Source organism: Artemia sp. Qi Xiang Cuo, chromosome 8 (assembly GCF_049724085.1).
Source record: "Artemia sp. Qi Xiang Cuo chromosome 8, ASM4972408v1, whole genome shotgun sequence".
Lineage (NCBI taxonomy): Eukaryota > Metazoa > Arthropoda > Branchiopoda > Anostraca > Artemiidae > Artemia > Artemia sp. Qi Xiang Cuo.
Genome location: NC_142801.1, coordinates 65,266,803 through 65,292,164, shown reverse-complemented (window position 1 = coordinate 65,292,164; position 25,362 = coordinate 65,266,803). Strand labels below are relative to the sequence as shown.

General features: G+C 34.9%; 1 protein-coding gene and 1 pseudogene across 1 annotated transcript in view; both read left to right on the top strand.

The window, feature by feature from the left end:
* Nucleotides 1-9,552, top strand: part of LOC148949706 (uncharacterized) — a 35,649-nt gene extending 26,097 nt beyond the window's left edge. The window contains exon 3 of the mRNA XM_089093071.1: nucleotides 9,284-9,552. Coding sequence (XP_088949197.1) covers nucleotides 9,284-9,450 — 167 coding nt within the window. The 3' untranslated portion in view covers nucleotides 9,451-9,552. The remainder of the gene's footprint in view (nucleotides 1-9,283) is intronic.
* Nucleotides 9,553-11,477: 1,925 nt separating this feature from the next.
* LOC148949705 (uncharacterized) overlaps nucleotides 11,478-25,362 on the top strand; it is a 26,186-nt pseudogene continuing 12,301 nt past the window's right edge.

Here is a 25,362-nt window from a genome sequence, read left to right as displayed (position 1 = left end):
GAAATTCTAGTTATTTTATTTTTCAGTTGCGTTTGGTGTTTGTTTACCTTGTCACAGTTACATTTTCTTGATTTTTCAAAGTACATTTGGAATTTCTTTCGTTGAAATAAAAGAGTTGGAATATTTCGGAAGTGTTCGGATTTAGATCATCTTTTCACAGTTAAATTTTCTTGATTTTTCAAAGTTCATTTTTAGTTTCTTTCGTTGAAATGCAAGAGTTGGAATATTTCAGTAGTGTTTGGTTGTGGTTTACCTTGTCACAGTTACATTTTCTTGATTTTTCAAAGTTCATTTTGAATTTCTTTCGTTGAAATGCAAGAGTTGGAATATTTCAGTAGTGTTTGGTTGTGGTTTACCTTGTCACAGTTACATTTTCTTGATTTTTCAAAGTTCATTTTGAATTTCTTTCGTTGAAATGCAAAAGTTTGAATATTTCAGTAGTGTTTGGTTGTGGTTTACCGTGACACGGGTTATGTATATTGATTTTTAAAATTTAATTTTGAATTTTTTTTCGTTGAAATGAAAGAGTTGGAATCTTTCAGTAGTGTTTGATTGTGGTTTACCTTGTCACAACTACATTTTCTTGATTTTTCAAAGTTCATTTTGAATTTATTTCGTTGAAATGCAATAGTTGGAATATTTCAGTAGTGTTTGGTTGTGGTTTGCCGTGTCACAGTTACATTTTCTTGATTTTTCAAAGTTCATTTTGAATTTCTCTCGTTGAAATGCAAGAGTTGGAATATTTCAGTAGTGTTTGCTTGTGGTTTACCCTGTCAAAGTTACATTTTCTTGATTTTTCAAAGTTCATTTTGAATCATTCAAGAAACGTGATTAAACACGTTTTTAAACTACATGCTATTTGCATGCCTCTCCTTGGCACCTTTCCAAACGAGCGGGGATTCCCTGCTGGTTCCTACACATTGCAAAAAAAGTGAGCAGTACGAAAACTCCACATTTTCAACCAGACTGGTTTTTTAGACAACACACCCACAGAGATGACACACCACATAGAAACGAGACACGCACAGACACGACACACAAACAGAGTCATAGTGAGAGAGATATCCAAAAGTTGGGTTGACCTAGGTTCACTTAGAGTGGCGCGCCACTCTAAGTGAACCTAGGTCAACCCAACTTTTGGATATCTCTCTCGCTATGACTCTGTTTGTGTGTTGTGTCTGTGTGTGTCTCGTTTCTATGTGTGTGTGTCATCTCTGTGGGTGTGTTGTCTAAAAAACCAGTCTGGTTGAAAATGTGGAGTTTTCGTACTGCTCACTTTTTTGAAATGTGTAGGAACCAGCGGGGAATCCCCGCTCGTTTGGAAAGGTGACAAGGAAAGGCATGCAAATAGCATGTAGTTTAAAAACGTGTTTAATCACGTTTCTTGAATGATTCAAAATGAACTTTGAAAAATCAAGAAAATGTAACTGTGACAGGATAAACCACAAGCAAAAACTACTGAAATATTCCAACTCTTGCATTTCAACGAAATAAATGCAAAATGAACTTTGAAAAATAAATAAAATTTATCTTTGACAATGTAAAACACAACCAAACTCTACTTTAATATTACAACTCTTTAATTTAAAAGAAAAAAAATTCAAAATGAAATTTGAAAATACATTAAAATGTAACCGTGACAAGGTAAACCACAACCAAACACTACTGAAATATTCCAACTCTTGCATTTCAACGAAAGAAATTCAAAATGAACTTTGAAAAATCAAGAAAATGTAACTGTGACACGGTAAACCACAACCAAACACTACTGAAATATTCCAACTCTTGCATTTCAACGAAAGAAATTCAAAATGAACTTTGAAAAATCAAGAAAATGTAACTGTGACAAGGTAAACCAAAACCAAACACTACTTAAATATTCCAACACTAGAAATTCATCTAAAGAAATTCACATAGACATTTTAAAAATATCGATAATTTACCTGTGAAAAGGAAAACCTAACCCAAACACTACTGAAATATTCCAACTCTTGCATTTCAACGAAAGAAATTCAAAATGAACTTTGAAAAATCAAGAAAATGTAACTGTGACAAGGTAAACCACGACAAAACACTAGTGAAATATTCCAACTCTTGCATTTAAATGAAAGAAATTCAAGTGAACTTTGAAAAATCAAGAAAATGTAACTGTGACAAGGTAAACCACAACCAAACACTACTGAAATATTCCAACTCTTGCCTTTCAACGAAAGAAATTCAAAATGAACTTTGAAAAATTAAGATAATGTAACTGTGACAAGGTAAACCATAACCAAACACTACTGAAATATTCCAACTCTTGCATTTCAACGAAAGAAATTCAAAATGAACTTTGAAAAAATAAAGAGTTTGTTACTTACTTACAAATATTTTCATAATTTCTTGAATGAAATTTCCGCATTGTGTATCCAAGAGACGACTTCAAGAAAGAAATTGTTACTTACTGAGAATTTTTTCATAATTTCTTGAATCAAATTTCTACATCGTGTATCTAAGTCATTAAATTCTTGACTGAAATTTCAGTATTGTTTATCCATGAGTTGACTTCAAGAAAGAAATTGTTACTTAATGAGAATTTTTTTTCCTAATTTCTTGAATTAAATTTATACATCGTGTAGCTAAGTGAAAATTGTTTTTGATAAAGAGAAAAAAAAGTTACTTACTTGCGATTTTTTCATAATTTCTTGAATGAAGTATCTGTACTGTATATCCAAGAGGTGAAAACAAAAATAGTTTGTTACTTACTTACAAATAGTTTAATAATTTCTTGAATTAAATTTATGTTTTTTGTATCCACGAGTTGACTTCAAGAAAGAAATTGTTTTTTTTAATAATTTATTAAATGAAATTTTCGTATTGTGTATCCAAGAGTTGACTTCAAGAAAGAAATTGCTACTTACTGAGAATTTTTTCATAATTTCTTGAATTAAATTTCTACAACATTTATCTAAGTCATTAAAAAAATAAATAGTTTTTTAATTACTTTTAAATTTTTAATAATTTATATAACAAAATGTCTTTTTTTGTTTATTCATCATTTGAATAAAAGAAGTAATGTTCTACTGAATTACAATTTTTTCATAATTTCTTTAATCAACTGTCTTTTTTATTGACCCCGGAGGCGAATTAAAGGAAGACTGTGGTACGTAATTAATAATATTGAGACGGTCTTAAATTAAAAGTCTTCAGTGTGTATTCATGAAGTAAAACGAGTGTGTTATCTATTAATACATCCTTCATATCTTCTTTAAGTAAATTTAATAATTGTGTATTCACGCTTGGTCCTTAATCCATACTGGAGTACTTACGTTAGAGTTTATTATGATTTCTTGCATTAGATATCTGTATTGGGTACAGGAAGCGGATTCAAGAAAGCTATTGTTACTTACTTACAATTTCTTCATAATTTAATGAAATGAATAAAACTATTCTAAAGAATAAAGACGGGTTAAGCTTAAAGATATTTATTGCTTAAACGTATTAACATATTTTTGAAAGAATTTGCTACTTACTTACTATTTTTGATAATTTCTTAAATGAAATTTCTGCATTGTGTATCCATGAGGTAACTTCAAGACAGAGTTTGTAGCTTACTTAGAGTTTCGTCATAATTTATTGAATGAAATGTATTTTTTTATTTATCCAGGAGGTGAATTCAAGAAAAAATTTGTCCACATGTGTCTGACAATAGATGTATGCAAATTCCTTTTCTTACATCTCCGACGTTTTATTAGACATTCTAAACGTTTGATATGCTAGCTTACTCTAAAAATAATGAACACATAACAATGTAATGCAAAATATATTTTTAATGAAATAATGCTATGTAGAATATTAATAAAATAAATATATTATGATACATTATTAATATCAACAATTAACTTTGGACATTTTGAATCTGTTCCATAAAATAGTTCACCATGTTCTCTCTTGATATTATAGCTATTGTCTTCTCTTAGTTCGTAATCAGTAGAATAATCATTATTCCATTTTGAGTCATACACAATTTTTACTGGTGTCTCATCAAAAGGCTCAATATGCTTTTCGTCTTTGGTATTATTTGGTTCAATGACTGTTTGACCAATGTCAGTAACGTTTGCTGGTGCTTTGTTTTTCATCGATTCATCTTTATAGTCCATCGTGATATTTTTTGACAATGCCCTTTTTATTTTTCTGACAATTTCACTGTCTATTATCACATTATTTTTACACAGGTAACAGTTTCGGCACGTAGACAAGATATGGTTTACGATATTAGTAGAAGAGTAGGCCTTTCTTTTATTGATCTTCCGTTGAATGCTAATACCTGAAAGGTGACGATTGGATGTATCAGTAGGTAATGTGTTACCTGAAACAATATCAAGGAGTTGTCCTCTATTATAAACGATTATTTTTATGTTGTCATTCTCTTTGAGTTCAATCATCTATTGAGATCTCAATCTAACATAACCACCAACATAAGAGTTTAATTTTTTCTGTATTACAAAGAAATTTAATTCCTTAATGTCATGACAAGGCATTCATACATTTCCAATAGTGCTACCACCTGTACTTGTTTCAAAGTTTAAATATTTCTCTTTGTCGGCATTCAATGCTACAATAACCTTGTTATGTAAACACACTTTATTAAAATGTTCCATCTTCACTTTTTTTTTTAAAGATATGACTTATGTGTTTATCGTTCCACTGCGTAAAAAATACTGATTTAATACATGCAATAGATTAGGTTGTGTCAATAACCAGTAATAGAATACCAGTGGGAAAGTCACATCGTGTCTCTGACCAATCACAGAGCGCTGTCAATAACCGGTCATAGAATGCCAGTGGGAAAGTCAAATCGTGTCTCTGACCAATCACAGAGAGCAATTGTTAGAACTTTAAGCATATTTTGACATTTTAAGTTATGTACAGAAAGAAAAAAATAAATAAAGTTGAAAAATTTCGAAGTTTTAAAAAGTTTGAATTAAACACTTTTAGGATATTGAGTGTCTTTACTGAAAAACTAGTGCATTACAGAGTCTCTCAAACCCCTTAAAGCTATTTTAAAAGATACAAAAACTACTTATTTAACACAAACATTTCGTTTTTAATGACCACCAAGTAAAGAAAAACCACACGGAAACTGGCATCTGAGTCTCTCAAACCCCTTAAAGCTCTTTTAAAAGATACAAAAACTACTTATTTAACACGAAAATTTTGTTTTTAATGACTACCAAGTAAAGAAAAACCACAAGGAATTAGGCACCTGAGTCTCTCAATCCCCTTCAAGCTCTTTTAAAAGATGCAAAAACTACTTATTTAACACAAAAATTTCGTTTTTAAAGACCACCAAGTAAACAAAAACCTCACGGACACAGTCATCTGAGTCTCTCAACCCCCTTAAATCTATTTTAAAAGATAGAAAAACTACTTATTTAACACAAAAATTTAGTTTTTAATGACTACCAAGTAAGGAAAAACCACACGGAATTAGGCAACTGAGTCTCTCAAACCCCGTAAAGCTCTTTTAAAAGATACAAAAACTACTAATTAAACACAAAAATTTCGTTTTTAAAGACAAACAAGTAAAGAAAAATCACACGGAATTTGGCAACTGAGTCTCTCAATCCCCGAAAAGCTCATTTAAAAGATACAAAAACTACTTAGTTAACAAAAAAATTTCGTTTTTAAAGACTAACAAGTCAAGAAAAATCACACGGACTAAGGCACCTGAGTCTCTCAACCCCCTGAAAGCTCTTTTAAAAGATACAAAAACAACTTATTTAACAAAAAAATTTCTTTTTTAATGTCAATCAAGTAAATAAAAATCACACGGACTTATGCAACTGACTCTCAATCCCCTTAAAGCTCTTTTAAAAGATAAAAAACAACTTATTTAACACAACAATTTCGTTTTTAATTACAATCACTTAAAGAAAAATCACACGGAATTAGGCGACTGAGTATCTCAATCCCCGTAAAGATCATTTAAAAGTTAAAAAAAATACTTATTTAAAACTAAAATATCTTTTTTAATGACCAACACGTAAATAAAAATCACACGGAATTAGGCTCCTGAGTCTCTCAATCCCCGTAAAGATCTTTTAAAAGATAAAAAATCTACTTATTTAAGACAAAAATTTCGTTTTTAATGACCAACAAGTAAATAAACATCACACTGACTTAGGCAACTGAGTCTCTCAATCCCCGTAAAGATCTTTTAAAAGATACAAAAACTACTAATATAACACTAAAATTTCGTTTTTAATGACCATCAAGTAAATAAAAATCACACGGAATTAGGCAACTGAGTCTCTCAATCCCCGTAAAGCTCTTTTAAAAGATACAAAAACTACTTATTTAAAAACAAATTTTCGTTTTTAATGACAAAAAAGTAAAGAAAAATCACACGGAATTAGGTAACTGAGTCTCTCAATCCCCATAAAGCTCTTTTAAAAGATACAAAAACTACTTATTTAACAATAAAATTTCTTTTTTAATGACCAACAATTAAAGAAAAAGCAATACTAATTATGCATCATATTATATAAAACACCGTAAATTTCTATTAAAAGATAGAAAAACTTCTTATTTAACACAAATATTTCGTTTTTAATGACCATCAAGTAAAGAAAAATCACACGGAATTAGGCAACTGAGTCTCTCAACCCCCGTAAAGCTCTTTTAAAAGATACAAAAACTACTTATTTAACACAAAATTTTCGTTTTTAATGACCATCAAATAAATAAAAATCACACGGAATTAGTCAACTGAGTATCTCAATCCCCGTAAAGTACATTTAAAATATAAAAAAACTACTTATTTAACACAAAAATTTCGTTTTTAATGAATGTCAAGTAAAAAAAAATCATATGGAACTAGGCAACTCAGTCTCTCAATCCCAGTAAAGCTCTTTTAAAATATAAAAAAACTACTTATTTAACACAAAGAACCCACATGTAACTGAACCCCTGTATAACTGAAACCCCTGTACAACTGAACCTCCGTGCTTAATTTCATTATGTTTAATATCTAGTCACCAAATGCTCCAAGCCTCAGAAGAAAAAGTGATTTTGAAAACAGGGATCCAGATGTACGAAAAAGAAAAAGTGAGAGGCCCCAGGCACCTGAACCCCCCTGGGAACTGACACAGTGGATATGCGAACTCCCTCCGGGCAAGTGGAGCCTCTGTCACTGAACCCGCGTGCACCTCACGCCTCTCTGCAACCCACCCCCCACATAAAACTTTTCATCCCTTTCTTTTTAAATTGACAATATTTTTCAAACGTTACTTACGTATTATGCAGACCACATCGGCGAGGTAAAGCTAGGTCAAGTCACAATGTCATTCTATTGTTACTTTTCAATTAAGCTATTGAATACTTTCTAGCAATGTCCCTTGTAAGCGTCTACGCAAATATCTTTTCGCAAAAAATTCGCAAATCTCGTAAACTAAAGAAGTAATTACCCTTTTCATTACAAAAATAATTGCATAACAATGAAACAAGACGTGTTGGTTTTTTGGGCTTATCACCAAAAAGACAGTGAACTTTGAAACCTGAATCTCTTTGAAAAGGTGTAGAGCTTCTATTGAAGTATTACCTAGATGCGAGGGGCTACTCACACTCTTTGAAAAGGTGTAGAGCTTCTATAGAATAGAATTACCAGAAAAACCGGAAGGAACGTAAAGGCCGCAATAAACAGGATGGAACATAAAGTCGTCAAAATGGAAGGTACTACTCTACTCAAGAATTTATTTTACTGTTATTTTATTTTTATTTTCAAAGTTGTAAGAACTGGAAAAGAAAATATTTGTGATATAATTCATTTTCAGTGAAGCTCCAACGACGCAGTAGTTTTTTGGTTTTTACAGTTAAGGAAAGGGACAGTATCCAAACTCTTGTTTGTAGTGAAACTATGTTTCCCCCCAGGACAACACTTACAACGCCAACCCCCCGGACCCTGGGGGGTTGTGTTGATACCGGAAATATTGTTACCTAATTTTTGAACAAATTTTTAAAAACCTGGCTATCTCAGAATTTGTAGCGGATGGGTTTGGGAAAAAAGGGTGCGGTGGGGGGCTAGTTGCCCTTAAATCTCTTGACTCTTGAAAAATAAACTAGAACTTTCATTTCCTATTGCCTTCCGTAAGTTCTAGAGCAAAGATAACCTAATACACAAAAAAAATGTTGGAGATCCCCTGAAAACAGGACCCAAAAATTGGCCGAATAGCTTTTTATGGACTCGAAAGTCAATTGCTTTTTAATGGCTTGAACACTACACACCTAAATAACTGGCCTAAGAAAACGCTAGTGTGAAAACGATAGGTTTGGAGGTATAGGCCCCCATAAATGGGGCTAAAAATATGCTGGGAAGACATAATGTCCAATCAGCTTGAAATTTTAATAGGTTGGTATCTGGCTCAATAGAACCTTTATAATTTTTGGGGAGGGAGGCTAGTAGCAGTTCCATCTATCAAATCAAGTAACTAAATTTCCCAGGCACTGATCAGTTCAAAATTTATACCCATCAGTCTGTAAACGTAAGACACCCTAATTAGAAAATAAAACAACTTAAAAGACGTCCTACAAGAAAAATAAAAATATGAGAGCCCAAACTTCACGAGAAAAAATATTGTTAATCAGAAAAGGGGGCCCAAAAAGGACTAAAAAACTTTGTTTTATCGGTTTGATTCATGCATCCTTAAATCCCTGAGTCAAGAAGAGCCTTTTGTAAAAAAGGATTTTTAAGCTGGTGTATGATCCCCCCAAACATAAAGCAAATTCATTATAGCCCATAAGTGTTGGAAATAGTTGTAGGACAACGGTTTCTAAAGAAAGAATAAGCATTAAATGAACGTTCAGAAAAAAATTAACACTGAAAACGACCTGCTTTCTGATTAGCCATATATGGTTGCCCAAAAAAGAAAAGCTTCGGCAAACTGTCATCCATCATCCGGAGAACGTGCTCTAACCATCTTGACCTTTTCCTCATTACAGCCCTAGAAAGCAGGATTGAACCGCACTTTTTGTACAGCCTACTGTTTTAAATACGGTCAGTCAGTCGGGTACCCAAAGCAATCCGTAAATAATTTCTCAATTTTCTGGAATGAAAAATAGAATCTGGGTTATTGGAATAAATGATAAACAGTAAAAATAGTAAAGACGTACGCATTTTAGCTAGTGCACTTCCATGTGGTTCTTCTTTGCTTCTCAAATATTCCTGTGCAATTATAATATTTTTACTTTTGCAAAAAATATTGGCGCAAAACGATTGTTTTCTCTCATGTTTTCTATTTTTCAGGAAAAAAAAATCAACGTCGTAACAGGCCATCAGGCCAACGGCCACAAAGTAACAGGCCAACAGGCCAACGGCCACAAGGAAATTATGGCTATAACGGCAATAGTAATGGAAGCCCATCCTATGGATATAATAATGGAGGTCGGCCGGGCTATGGATTTGGTCGTTAGCCTGCATTTTCTGATTTCGTATTTTGAATTTTCACTAAAAATATGAAACATGTATTCAAACTTCACTTATAACATTTTTTCAATAAAAGAAAATGATTTTTATATCAATCTTGGAAAGTATTTGTCTTATATAGCTGATGAAGAAAGTCAATGAAGTAGTTTATTTTGTTTTCATCTTAGCATATTTATATTTTTTCGTCTTTAAGCAACGGTATTTTTTATCTAAAACAAAAATATTGGTTAATGTTTATTCTATTGTTATCATATAGTTTTTTAGTGATAATTCTTAACTATTATTAAGTTAATTTTTTAGTATTTGTGTTAATATAGAGCAGATTAAGTTAACCAAAAAATTTTTGCTTATGCGGTTGTCTCTATTAAGGTTGTCTCTATTCCGACATTTAAATTGCTCAGTAAATCACATGAAAACATGCATCTTTGGTAATTTTCGTTTTGCATTGTAACACTAACAATGTAGCGTATGCACAATCAAACATATTGTTGCCAGCATACTGTTACCCAATTGCCAGGCTGTCCCCAGTATTTTTTTTCTGAGGGGGTTTTACTTAAAGATTGTTTTCGGAGGGGGGGGGGTTACACAAAAAAATCTAAAAAAAACGCATACAAAATTTGTTTATATCCGTTTTAGTTACGTTTTTACGGGTAAAAAAAATTCGGGTGGGGTTCAAACCCCCCAAATCCCTCCTCTGGATACGGCCTTGCCCAATTGAATTCACAGTCAAAAGAATTTAATAACATTGAGCAGGTTTTTGAAATAATGCAATCTTTATCTTGGGATTAAAAATTGACTAGCATGGCGTGCCAGGAATGAAATTTCTGTAACTCTTTAAAGCTGTACTAAATTTTGAAGGTGGATTGAAACCCATATCTGTAAGATAGAGTCATATCTAAAAGAATTTAGGTCGGTGTGATTTTTCTTTCTTGTGCCTATGATTAAAAAAAAAAATATATGCGTTTTTTCTGGAAAAGAATAAAACGTATCGAATAATGCTTTTCCGTAAGCAGTGGAAAAGGAAGTTATTTAAAATTTGACAACGCTTCCATTTTCATAATCAATTTTAATGCATAGGCCAGTGTTAACAATGGGTCTAAGTCATTATTTGACCAGATTTTCAAAAATGGTTTTTATTTCACAAAATATTTGACAGTAAATTTAAGAAAAAGCCAAAACCCAAAGTTTTACTAAAGTTATATGCGTATTTAAATTTATCGCCAAAAACAACTAGCCAGGAACAGTTACTAGTGGGGGAATTTACTTTCCAAATTAGGCCAATCTAGTAGTTTTTCGCTAGTTTCAAATGACGGAGGCAAACAATAAAAATCAGTCTATTTCACAGTCCAGCTCATGAAAAATATCTTAATTTGAGTGGATATAATAGAAAGTTTTGTCTTTTATGTACATAATCACAGCTTAATTTTCTAGCATCATGTATTGGAAAGAGTATGAAAACTGTCAAGGACCATATTTTCAGCGGTTACAAATACAAAAATGTTCTAATATTTTTTTTTGTAATGTATAGCAACTCCATTAAAACTTGAAGTAATTTAGTTCTTCCTAGACCCTCTGTGGTGAATTGGGTATAAACGAAGCTTTGGTGGACATCTTCCATAGTTGCACTGGCTGGGAAATCCTCCTATTGGGGTCCTATTGATGTATGTGCATATCGAAGATCACTGTTGTGCACGCACCAGAGTGCATTTCTCGGTCTCTTTTCGAGTTGGCGCCATCGTGGTTGCTATTGCTCCACTTAGTTTGGGATCTTTGACTCGTCCATCCGCCCTCAAAACGTCTTTTGTCAAAAAAAAGTTAAACAAGAACGTTGAACGTTCGTGTCTAAGTGGATAAGGTTTGAAATGGGAACATTGTAGTCATTCACTCGTCAGTCTTTTCCCAGGACTAAAGCAAAAGACGTGACAGTAAATAACCAAAATAAAAAGAGGAAGATTGTTAGGTCACAGAGAGATATTTTCTCCTCGGTCACGCCCATTAATTAGTTCCTGTTTAAATGTATTTCAATGCCCAAAATGTTGATGTAAGTATAAAACACGGCTACTATGAATAATTTTATATGCAGCAACTCCCGTTCGAAAGTGTCCATTTTAAGATATTTTCCAATAAAATTATTTCATTGCTTTATAATATCTAGTAAATTTAAATTTAATACCCAATAGTTCTAATAATGGACCCCTCAAAGCTCTAGAAGGTCTGTCCTAAAAAAATCAACTTACACACTTTGTTTAAACAAATTAATGTCTGCATATATGGGACTATTTGCACTAATATTTTCAAATTATATGAGTTAACCTCTATTTATGTTGACGACTCCAAAGTCATACATAGAATTAAGAGGAAGACTATTTGCTATGAATGTGTATCATATGCAGCACAATAGCGCTGCCTAAGTAAAGAGCAATGTTGGCACAATGTGTAATTTTTTTTTCTCCATAACCGGGCACTTCGTATCGAAGAAGTTGTCGTAGAAACTTCGAAAAGGGCTCACTCGATTGGAAATTGGAGTGGCTAGTACCCTTTTTAATAGTCGAAAGTGATTGGACGGCAACTAGCCCCCCCCCCACGCCCATCATTCCCCAAACATACTGTTCAGCGTATTTGATTTCCAGATAGAAAATATATTTTTGAGGAGGGCACTCCCCCACAACTCTCGGGGCAAGGGTTTTAAGTTCTGCCCTGAGGGTATATAAGAACGATGTTGGCACAATGTATTATTTATTATTCTTTTCCTTTAGCAGGGCACTTCTTATCGAAGAAGTTGTCGTAGAAACTTCAAAAAGGGTTCATTCAATTATAAATTGGAGTGGCAAGTGCCCTTTTTAATAGTCACAAGGGATTGGAAGGCGACTAACACCCCTTCTATGCCCCTTATTTCCAAAAACACACCACATAAAAAATTGGAGTTGGCCATTTTCTTCAATGCAATTGATAGTAAAGGAAAAAAAGTTTTCTTAAGGAGGACACTCCCCAACAGCCCTCAGAGCGCGGTGTATAAGTTCTGCCTTGAGGACATATAAGGTTTTTATAGAAGGCGTTGTCATAGAAACTTCAAAAGAGGCTCATTCGATTGGAAATTCAAAGGGCTAGTGCCCTTTTTAATAGTCGAAAGTGATTGGAGGGCAACTAGCCCCCCCCCCCTCCCACGCCCTTCAATCGCCCAAGCACATCCAATCAAATTTTTGAGATAGCCATTTTGTTCAGCGTAGTTGATTTCCGAATAGAAAATACGTTTCTGAGGAGGACACTCCCCCACAACCTTGGGGGCAAGGGCTGTAAGTTATGCCCTGGGGGCATATAAGGTTTGTATAGAATGTTATGTCGTATATACTTCAAAAAGGGCTCACTCCATTGGAAATTGAAATGGCTAGTGCCCTTTTTAATAGTCGAAAGTGATTGAAAGGCAACTAACACCCCTTCGCGCCCACCATTTCCCCAAACACATCCAATTAAAATTTTGAGATTGCCAATTTTTCCCACGACATTCAAAGTTCGGGAAATTATACCTTTGAGCAGAACACTCCCCCCACAGTCTTCAGGGCAAGGGTTATAAGTTATATCCTTGGGGCATATAAGGTTTTTATTGAAATCTTTGTCTTAGAATCTTGAAAAAGGGCTCATTTGATTTAAAATTCAAAGGGCTAGTACCCGTTTTAAGAGTTGAAAGTGATTTGAGGGCAACTAACCCCCCTCTCACGCTCACCTTTTCCCCAAACACATCCAATTCAAATTTTTAGATAGTCATTTTTTTTCAACGTAGTTGAAAACTTTGGAAAGTATGTCTTTAAGGATGACAGCCCCTCCCCCACAGCCCTCAGGGCAAGGGTTGTAAGTTATGCCCGGGGGGAAAATGAAGTTTTTATTGAAAGCGCTGTCGTAGAAACTTCAAAAGGGCTCATTCAATTGGAAATTGAAAGGGCTAGTGCCTTTTTTAATAGTTGAAAGTGATTGGATAGCAACTAACGTCCCTCTCACGTCCACCATTTTCCCAAACACATCCAATCAAAATTTTGAGATATCTATTTTGTTCAAAGTAGTTGAAAGTTCTGGAAATAAGGTCTTTTAGGATGATAGCCCCTCAGAGCCCTCAGTGCAAGGGTTGTAAGTCATGCCCTGGGGGCATATAAGGTTTATATAGAAAGTTGTTGTATAAATCATAGACAGCGCGATCGCGCTGCCTAAGTAAAGAACGATGTTGGCACAATATATTTTTTTTTCATACCAGGGCACTTCGTATCGAAGGAGTTGTAGAAACTTCGAAAAGGGCTCATTCGATTGGGAATTGGAGTGGCTAGTGCCCTTTTTAATAGTCAAAAGTGATTGGAGGGCAACTAGCCCCCCTCCTCACGCCCATTATTCCCCCAAACATTCAAATTTTAGTGAAAAAATACAAATGAATGTGCATTGACAGTTTAATATACAAATACTAATATTTAGTAATCAAAATGTTAATATTATTTGATTTATTGAAGTTATAAAAGTAAAAACATTTATATTTTTTCAGTAAAGTGCAAATTTTGTTCTGGCCTTGGGCAAGTATAGGGGTTTTGCACCCAACTTATGTTAATTTCTGCTCGTTTTGAGTTTGACTCGGTTATTTGCTGTAATTTCTGTTCGTTTTTGGTTTCATTTATTTATCGATGCTGATTTGTGGTAGTTTCACGCTTGGTAGATTATTTGATTTTATTTTTGCTCATTTTTTGTTTAATGGAGTTCTTTACTTTTCTTTGAAAAACTTATTTTGTGGGAAAAGTTTTTTTAATTAATATAGACAGACGTATAAGATTACTATTTCTGTAAGAAGTCACTAGTTCGTTCATTAATAAGTCAGCGCTGGTGTGTTGGCTCTGATGACACATATAAGCAATTTAAAACTAGCCGTTTAACATTAGGCTAGTTCCTTTGCAATGAAGTATGACGTATGTTTGGATTAGCCTCTGTTGGTATTCTCTGATAAGAATATTCTGAGAATCGGTATTCTTTGATACCAATTTCGTTTTTAAATACCGATTTTTTTTTTACCGATTTCCATCCTATACGAACGGTGGCGCAAAAAAGTAGGGAGTGTGGCATGTTTTTTTTTATGCATGAAGACAAAGTGAAATCCTGGTGGGGACGGGGGGGTGTAAAACAATAAAATTCAAGATAATCAGGGCACAAATCCTTTGGGAAAGAGCATTAATTGCCCCTCTCCTATGCTAATTAGCCTTCTTGGGCCTTGGCTCAAAACTAAAATGATACTCTGATCTATAAATTATCCTATTTACAACATGTAATAATTATTACCCAAATTTTACTAATAAATTAAAATTTAATACAACTTTTCCAAGATTTGCTAAAAGTTTGCTTATACCAGCTACAACTCATTTTGAGTCCTACACTGGAAATGTGAATACAAAGGTTATATACGTTGCTGTAAAGTTACTAAACCAGTCAGGTTCTAAAACGAACAGCCTGTTTTTTTCTTGATTAAGACATAGACTAAGAAAATAACTTAGGAAATATTACAATATAATCGTGTGATTTGTTTTGTTATTTTTGGTCTGAAGGTCTCTGACGCCAAGTTCTTATGTGTGTTCATTTGTTTTCTGATTGTGCAGCATCAATGTTGCTTTCTTCGTCACCCCTTTCAGTCTTGCTTCTGTCGGTAGCGTCTCTTTTGCCTTTAGCTTTTTCTTGTCTTGCTTAAAAGAGAACATTTAAATCACTAAAAAAATTAAAATTATTATAAAGATTGACATTAAAACTCAAAATGAACGTAAATGGTTCTTTATACGAGGGGCACCATTGCCCTTCCCCCTCAATGTATGCCCTCACCCTATTTTGTACCCTCATCTCGTCAATAAAGTTAATAAAGCAGTCCATAAAGTTAATAAACGGGTTTCCTCGGATAACTTTGTTGACTTTATTGCTGTCGGGAAAAAAAGGAACTTTGTTTAATTTTTTCAAGAAAGTTCGCAAAGTTCAGCCACTAGCAGTAGACGCATGGACAATTTCAAATAAATAACATACAAATTAGTGTCTTCAAACATAATAGTGTATGCTTGTTTAAATATTTTGCTTGGTAAAGGAAACAAAAATATCTCATTTATTATTAAAAGGACAAAATGAGTAGAGATGCCTCAGGAGGTCCAATCACGCACCCCTGCTGCAACCTACAACTTTTTTTTACATAATTTATGTCTGTTTGTTGTCAGTGAGAATGAAAAAACAGGAATTTTCTCACATTGATGTCTGTTTTCTTGGATGGTTATGTGTGTTGGTCTATTTATTTGATGTTTTTCATGGATGTCAACAGCAATTTATGGTTTTTGTCAGTGAGAATGGAAAAACAGGAACTTTCTCACTTTCATGGATTATTGAGTCATTAATTAAATTGTTTCCGGGCAAGGTTAATTAATGTCTGACAGATGACGTCAAGTTAATTAATGTCTTTGGAGTTCTACCAAGAGAATGTTTCCGGGGCAAAGTTTAGATCAAACATGACAGATGATGTCATGATTGATTGATTGGCATGAAAGGGGAATTAATTTGTTGTTTCTAAAGAGAATCGTTTCCGAGCGAATGTTTTGATCTTCGCGCGCGAAAAGGTTTCCAAATAATTTGAAATGTGTCAGCGCAGAGATGCCAAACAAAAGGAACACGCTGAAATTACGTTTAGGGATTATTTGGGCGAAGCCGTTTTAGCCATTTTATGGAATTATTTCGGTGAAACAGTTAGAGACATTTTAAAAGATGATTTAAAAGATGATTTTAGAAGAGAATTTAAGGGTGAAACTCTGTGGTCGTTATAATACACAAGTTGTATTTTAACAGCGTCGTGAGGTCCCCTACCCCAACCCCAAAGGGTTCCGATCCCCCGACCCCAACCCCAAAGGGTTTCAATCCCCCTACCCCAACCCCGAAGGAAGCCCCCGGTACTCAAAGGTCCCCCAAGCTCCCAAAGGGCCCCCAGACCCCCAAAGGCCCTCCCCCGGCCCCCAAAGGCCCACCGGGCTCCCAAAAGACCACCGGGCTCCCAAAGGACCCCCCGGACCCCCAAAGGCCCTCACCCGGACCCCAAAGGTCCACCGGGCTACCAAAGGACCAATCGGCCCTCAAGTGCCCCCCAGACCCCCAAAGGCCCTCCTCAGACCCCCAAAGGCCCTCCCCGGACCCTCAAAGGCCCTCCCCCAGTCCCCAAGGGTCCCCCGAGACCCCCAAAGGACCCCCGGCGCCCCAAAGGCCCCTGAGCCCCCATTTTTTAATACTTTTTTATGGCGTTATTATATATTTTCAGAACAAGTTGTTTTCTTAATGTCCATCCTGAACCCATTTTACAAGTTGAAGTACCCATCCTTTTCACCCACAACTTTACTATACTGATTTTTGAATGCTCCAACACCAAGCAATACTTTTCAAAGGCATTTCAGAAGAAGTTCTTTTATTAATGTCCATCCTAAACCCATTTTACAAATTGAAGTACCCATCCTTTACACCCACCACTTTACTTTACAGCTTTTTGAATGCTCCAACACCAAGCAATACTTTTCAAATGGCATTTCAGAACAAGTTCCTCTCTTAATATCCATCCTAAACCCATTTTACAAGTTGAAGTTCACATCCTTTTCACCCACAACTTTATTTTACAGCTTTTTGAATGGCCAACACCAAGCAATACTTTTAAAAAGGCATTTCAGAACAAGTTATTTTCTTAATGTCCCTTCTAAGCCTATTTTCCAACTTGAAGTACCTATTCTTTTCACCCACAACTTTACTTTACAGCTTTTTGTATACCACAACACCAAGAAATACTTTTCAAAAGACATTTCAGAGCAAGTTCTTTTCTTAATGTCCCTTCTAAACTCATTTTCCAACTTGAAGTACCCTTCCTTTTCACCCACAACTTTACTTTACAGCTTTTTGGATACCTCAACACCAAGAAATACTTTTCAAAAGAAATTTCAGAGCAAGTTCCTATCTTAATACCTCTTCTAAACCCATTTTCCAAGTTGAAGCATCAAACTTTTTCACCCCCCAACTTTACTTTACAGCTTTTTGGATGCCTCAACACCAAGAAATAGGCTACCTTTCAAAAGGCATTTCAGAGCAATTTTTTCTTAATGTCCCTCCTAAACTCATTTTACAAGTTGAAGCAACCATCCTTTTCACCCACAACTTTACATTACAGCTTTTTGGATACCTCAACACCAAGAAATACTTTCAAAAGACATTTCAGAGCAAGTTACTTCTTAATGATCCTCCTAAACCCATTTTACAAGTTGAAGTATCTTTTTCACCCACAACTCTACTTTACAGCTTTTAGGATACCTCAACCCCAAGAAATAATTAGGTTAGGCTAGATTAAATTAGGTTAGATTAGGTTAGGTTATCCTACGTACGCTTCACTTAGGTTAGGTTAGGTGAAAGACAGGCAAAAAGTTAGGTGAAAGACTACGTACGCAAGCGTACGTATGCTAACCTAGCCTAACCTAACTTAACCTAACCTAACTTAATCTAGTCTATCCTAACCGAACCATTCACCTAACTTTTTGCCTGTCTTTCACCTAACCTAACCTAAGTGAAGCGTACGTAGGATAACCTAACCTAATCTAACCTAATTTAATCTAGCCTAACCTAAGTATTTCTTGGTGTTGAGGTATCCTAAAAGCTGTAAAGTATAGTTGTGGGTGAAAAAGATAAGTACTTCAAGTTGGAAAATGGGTTTAGGAGGGAACATTAAGAAAGTAACTTGCTTTGAAATAATCTTTGAGAAGTATTTCTTGGTGTTTAGGTATCCCCAAAGCTGTAAAGTATAGTTTCGGGTGAAAAAAGATAAGTACTTCAACTTGTAAAATGGGTTTAGGAGGGACATTAAGAAAGTAACTTGCTCTGAATTGGTCTTTGAAAAGTATTTCTGTTTGTGTTGTGGTATACTCAAAGCTTTGATGTATAGTTTTTTTGTAAAAAAATAAGTCCGACAAAGGGTTAAATATTTTTAGGAAGAACATAAAGAAAGGACTTTGATCTGAAATGGTCTTTGAAAAATATGTCTAGTTGTTGAGGTATCGAAAAAGCTGTTAGGCCTATTGTTGGGTGACAATGATATGTAATTCAAGTTGTATAATGTTTGGAGGAGTGAGATTAATAAAGTAAGTTGCTCTGAAATGGTCTTTGAAAAGTATTTCTTGGTGTTCAGGTATGCTAAAACCTGTAAAGTATAGTTGTGGGTGAGAGAGATAAGTACTTCAACTTGTACATTGGGTTTAGGAGGGACATTAAGAAAACAACTTGCTCTTACATGGTCTATGAAAAGTATTTCTCGGTTTTGAGTTCTGCTAAAACCTGTAAAGTATAGTTGTTTGTGAGAAAGATAAGTATTTCAAGTTGGACAATGGGTTTAGGAGGGACATTAAGAAAACAACTTGCTCTTAAATGGTCTTTGAAAAGTATTTCTCGGTGTTGAGGTATCCTAAAAGCTGTAAAGTATAGTTGTTGGTGAAAAAAATAAGTACTTCAAGTTAGAAAATGGGTTTAGGAGGGACATTAAGAAAGGAACTTGCTCTGAAATGGTCTTTGAAAAGTATTTCTTGGTGTTGAGGTATCCTAAAAGCTGTAAAGTCTAGTTTTGGGTGAAAAAGATAAGTACTTAGACTTGTAAAATGAGTTTAGGAGGGGACATTAAGAAAGTAACTTTCTCTGAAATGGTCTTTGAAAAGTATTTCTTGGTGTTGGGGTATCCTAAAAGCTTTAAAGTATAGTTTTGTGTGAAAAAGATAAGTACTTCAAATTGTAAAATGGGTTTAGGAGGGACATTAAGAAAGTAACTTGCTCTGAAATGGTCTTTGGAAAGTATTTCTTGGTGTTGAGGTATTCTAAAAGCTGTAAAGTATAGTTTTGGGGGAAAAAGATAAGTACTTCAACTTGTAAAATGGGTTTAAGAGAGACATTAAGAAAGTAACTTGCTCTGAAAAGGTCTTTGAAAAGTACTTCTTGGTATTAAGGTGTCCTAAAAGCTGTAAAGTATAGTTTTGAGTGAAAAAGATAAGTACTTCAACTTGTAAAATGGGTTTAGAAGGATCATTAAGAAGTAACTTGCTCTGGAATGTCTTTTGAAAGTATTTCTTGGTTTTGAGGTATCGAAAAAGCTGTAATGTAAAGTTGTGGCTGATAATGTTTGGTACTTCAATCTGGAATATGTGTTTAAACGGTACTTTGAGAAAGGATAGTGCTCTGAAATGCCTTTTGCAAGGTATTTCTTGGTTTTGAGGTATGCAAAAAGCTTTAAAGTAAAGTTGTGGGTGACAAAGGAGTATGCTTCAACTCGTAAAAAGGATTTAGAAGGGACTGTAAGAAAGGAACTTGCTCTGAAATATCTTTTGAAAAGTATTTCTTGGTGTTGAGGTATACAAAAAGCTGTAAAGTAAAGTTGTGGGTGAAAAGAATTACTTCTTCAACTTGTAAAATGGGTTTAGAAGGGACATTAAGAAAGGAACTTGCTCTGAAATGCCTTTTGAACGGTATTTCTTGGTGTTGAGGTATCCAAAAAGCTGTAAAGTAAAGTTGTGGGTGAAAAGGATGGGTACTTCAACTTGGAAAATGGTTTTAGAAGGGTTATTAAGAAAGGAACTTGCTCTGAAATGCCTTTTGAAAAGTATTGCTTGGTGTTGGCGCATTCAAAAAGCTGTAAAGTAAAGTTGTGTGTGAAAAGGATGGGTACTTCAATTTGTAAAATGGGTTTAGGAGGACATTAAGAAAGTAACTTACTCTGAAATGGTTTTTGAAAAGTATTTCTTGGTATTGGGGTATCCTAAAAGCTGTAAAGTATAGTTTTGGGTGAAAAAGATAAGTACTTCAACTTGTAAAATGGGTTTAGGAGGGACACTAAGAAAGTAACTTGCTCTGAAATGGTCTTTGAAAGGTATTCTTTGGTGTTGAGGTATCCTAAAAGCTGTAAAGTATAGTTTTGGATGAAAAAGATAAGTACTTCAACTTGTAAAATGGGTTTAGGAGGGACATTAAGAAAGTAACTTGCTCTGAAATGGTATTTTAAAATTATTTCTGTGTTTTTATTTCTCATAAAAGCTTTATATTAATTTTGGTTGTGTAAAATTAAATTTATTAAAGTTGTAAAATGGTATTATGCGGGAAATTAAGAAAATAACTTGCTCTGAAATGGTCATTGAAAAGTAGTTCTTGGTTTTGAGTTATCCTAAGATCTGTTTAGTTAATATTTTGGTGAAAAAGATAAGCATTTCAACTTGGAAAATGAGCTTAGGAGGGGACAAAAAGAAAATAACTTGCTGTGAAATGGTCTATAAAAATAATTTCTGGGTCTAGAGATATCCTCATGGATGAAATGTATATTGGTGTTTGTCTGTGATAATTACGTCAACTTTTAAAATGTGTTTAGGAGGGGACATTAAGAAAGTATCTTGCTCTGACATGGTGTTTGAAAAGTATTTCTTGGTGTTGAGGTATCCTAAAATCTGTAAATTATAGATGTGTGTGGAAAGTATGGCTGCTTCAACTTGTGAAATGGGTTTAGGAGGGACCTTAAGAAAGTAACTTGCTCTGAAATGCCTTTTGAAAAGTATTTCTTGGTGTTGAGGTATCCAAAAGCTGTAATGTAAAGTTGTGTTGAAACAGATAAGTACTTCAACTGGTAAAATTGGTTTAGGAAGGACATTAAGAAAAAAAGTTGCTCTGAAATGCCTTTGAAAAGTATTTGTTGGTGTTGAGGTATCCAAAAAAGCTGTAATGTAAAGTTGTGGTGAAAAAGATAAGGATTTCAACTTGTAAAATGGGTTTAGAAGGGTCATTAAGAAAGGAACTTGCTCTGAAATGCCTTTTGAAAATTATTTCTTGGTGTTGAGGTATCCAAAAAGCTGTAAAGTAAAGTTGTGGGTGAAAAGTATGAATGCTTCAACTTGTAAAATGGGTTTCGAAGGGACATTAAGAAAGGAACTTGCTCTGAAATGCCTTTTGAAAAGTATTTCTTGGTGTTGAGGTATCCAAAAAGCTGTAATGTAAAGTTGGGGGGGTGAAGAGGATGGGTACTTCAACTTGTAAAATGGGTTTAGAAGTGACATTAAGAAAGGAACTTGCTCTGAAATGCCCTTTGAAAAGTATTGCTTGGTGTTGAGATATTCAAAAAGCTGTAATGTAAAGTTGTGGGTGAAAATGATGGATGCTTCAACTTGGAAAATGAGTTTAGTATGGAGATTAAAAAAGTAACTTGCTCTGATATGACTGTTGAAAAGTATTTCTTGGTATTGAGGTATCCAAAAAGCTGTAAAGTAAAGTTGTGGGTGAAAAGGATGGGTGCTTCAACTTGTAAAATGAGTTTAGGAGGGACATTAAGAAAGATTGCTCTGAAATGCCTTTTTAAAGGTATTTCTTGGTGTTGAGGCATCCAAAAAGGTGTAAAGTAAAGTTGTGGGTGAAACGGATTGATGCTTCAACTTGTAAAATGGGTTTAGAAGAGGTATTAAGAAAGGAACTTGCTCTGAAATGTCTTTTGAAAAGTATTTCTTGGTGTTGAGGTATCCAAAAAGCTGTAAAGTAAAGTTGTGGGTGAAAATGATGGGTACTTCAAGTTGTAAAATGGGTTTAGCAGGGACATTAAGAAAGGAACTTGCTCTGAAATGTCTTTTGAAATGTATTTCTTGGTGTTGAGGTATACAAAAAGCTGTAAAGTAAAGTTGTGGGTGAAAAGGATGGGTACTTCAAGTTATAAAATGGGTTTAGAAGGGACATTAAGAAAGGAACTTGCTCTGAAATGTCTTTTTAAAAGGTATTTCTTGGTGTTGAGGTATACAAAAAGCTGTAAAGTAAAGTTGTGGGTGAAACGGATGGGTACTTCAAGTTGGAAAATGGGTTTAGGACGGTCACTAAGAAAAGAACTTGCTCTGAAATGTCTTTTGAAAAGTATTGCTTGGTGTTGAGGTATCCAAAAAGCTGTAAAGTAAAGTTGTGGGTGAAAAGGATGGGGACTTCAAGTTGTAAAATGGGTTTAGGATGGACATTATGAAAAGAACTTGTTCTGAAATGCCCTTTGAAAAGTATTGCTTGGTGTTGGAGCATTCAAAAGCTGTAAAGTAAAATTGTGGGTGAGAAGGATGGGTACTTCAAGTTGGAAAACAGGTTTAGAAGGGACATTAAGAAAATAACTTGTTCTGAAATGCCTTTTGAAAAGTATTGCTTGGAGTTGGGGCATTCAAAAAGCTGTAAAATAAAGTTCTGGGTGAAAAGGATGGGAACTTCAACTTGTAAAATGGGTTTAGGAGGGATATTAAGACAGGAACTGGTTCTGAAATGCCATTTGAAAAGTATTGCTTGGTGTTGTAGCATTCAAAAGCTGTAAAGTAAAGTTGTGGGTGAGAAGGATGGGTACTTCAAGTTGGAAAATAGGTTTAGAAGGGACATTAAGAAAATAACTTGTTCTGAAATGTCTTTTGAAAAGTATTGCTTGGTGTTGGGCATTCAAAAAGCTGTAAAATAAAGCTGTGGGTGAAAAGGATGGGGACTTCAACTTGTAAAATGGGTTTAGGAGGGACATTAAGAAAGGAACTTGTTCTGAAATGCCCTTTGAAAAGTATTGCTTGGTGTTGGAGCATTCAAAAAGCTGTAAAGTAAAGTTGTGGGTGAAAAGGATGGATGCTTCAACTTGTAAAATGGGTTTAGGAGGGACATTAAGAAAAGAACTTGTTCTGAAATGCCTTTGAAAAGTATTGCTTGGTATTGGAGCATTCAAAAATCAGTATAGTAAAGCTGTGGGTGAAAAGGATGGGTACTTCAACTTGTAAAATGGGTTTAGGATGGACATTAAGAAAATAACTTGTTCTGAAAAGATATAATAAAGCCATAAAAAAGTATTAAAAAATGAGGGCTCAGGGGCCTTTGGGGCGCCGGGGGTCCTTTGGGGGTCTGGGGGGACCCTTGGGGACTGGGGGAGGGCCTTTGGGGGTCCGGGGAGGGCCTTTGGGGGTCTGGGGAGGGCCTTTGGGGGTCTGGGGGCACTTGAAGGCCGATTGGTCCTTTGGGAGCCCGGTGGACCTTTGGGGACCGGGTGAGGGCCTTTGAGGGTCCAGGAGCCCTTTAGGAGCCCGGTGGTCTTTTGGGAGCCCGGTGGGCCTTTGGGGGCCCGGGAAGGGCCTTTGGGGGTCTGGGGAGGGTTTTTGGGGGTCTGGGGGCCCTTTGGGAGCTTGGGGGACCTTTGAGTACCGGGGGCTTCCTTCGGAGTTGGGGTAGGGGGATTGGAACCCTTTGGGGTTGGGGTAGGGGTATCGCAACCCTTTGGGGTTGGGGTAGGGGACCTCACGACGCTGTTAAAATACAACTTGTGTATTATAACGACCACAGAGTTTCACCCTTAAATTCTCTTCTAAAATCATATTTTAAATCATCTTTTAAAATGTCTCTAACTGTTTCGCCGAAATAATTCCATAAAATAGCTAAAACGGCTTCGCCCAAATAATCCCTAAACGTAATTTCAGCGTGTTCCTTTTGTTTGGCATCTCTGCGCTGACACATTTCAAATTATTTGGAAACCCTTTCGCGCGCTAAGATCAAAATATTCGCTCGGAAACGATTCTCTTTAGAAACAACAAATTAATTCCCTTTTCATGTCAATCAATCAATCATGACATCATCTGTCATGTGTGATCTAAACTTTGCCTCGGAAACATTTTCTTGGTAGAACTCCTAAGACATTAATTAACTTGACGTCATCTGTCAGACATTAATTAACTTTGTCCGGGAACAATTTGATTAATGACTCAATAATCCACGAAAGTGAAAAAGTTCCTGTTTTTCCATTCTCACTGACAAAAACCATAAATTGCTGTTGACATCCATGAAAAACATCAAATAAATTGACCAACACACATAACCATCCAAGAAAACAGACATCAATGTGAGAAAATTCCTGTTTTTTCATTCTCACTGACAACAAACAGACATAAATTATGTAAAAAAAGTTGTAGGTGGCAGCAGGGGTGCGTGATCGGACCTCCTTAGGCATCTCTACTAAAATGCTTAAAAAGATGGTTTTCTCAGCTTCATGTCTGACTATTTCAGTTACTTTCTATGAAAGATTGCTGCAAAGTCAAAAAGGTGAAATCCTTGGGTGAGTGTGACCTTATAGTTCGTAGTTTATGAAAAACTTTATTAACTTAATTGACTACGTGGTAGCCCTACAAAAACCCTCCCTTTACAGTAAAGTTTAACTAGTGCTTGTGTAAAAGGATTTTCGAATACAAATAATATAGCAACAGGTAATTACAAAAGTTTATCATGCTCCTCTTACATTACAGCATTTGCTGGACTCATGAAAAAGTCATGAAAACCTTCAAAAAACACATGAAATTTTTGCATAACGATTGGTGAAGAACCCCTTACGTACAGGATATTTTCTGTTTGTTTATATTTTAATGTCAATTAAAATAAAAACAAACAGTCACTCTTCAGTTTGATTAAAAAACAAATGCAAACAAAGGGTGACAATACAACTTCAAATAAACAGAAATTATTCTATATTTCAGGGGGGCTGCCACCTCCTAATTTCCTGTCTTTTCGCTAAAGTTTTAATGAGCTTTAAAATACTTCTTATTCTGTTTCACGACTTACTTTCAACACTCTTACTGTCGTTATAAAGCTAAACATTGGCCTAGGGAGGGACTGAGGGGTGGGGGTATTCCTACCAATATACGAAAAAAACACATTTGTTTTAGCTTGTAATATCGTTCTTTACTTTCATTTGGAAAAACTTTCTTTATTCAATCTCTTTTCGTTTTTAAAAATAAATCGAAAATTACCCATGATATGTGTAGAGCTACCATCTCCTCAAAGACGACTCTTTAAGTCAGATTTTAATTTTATCCTAGCAATGCTTTGATAAT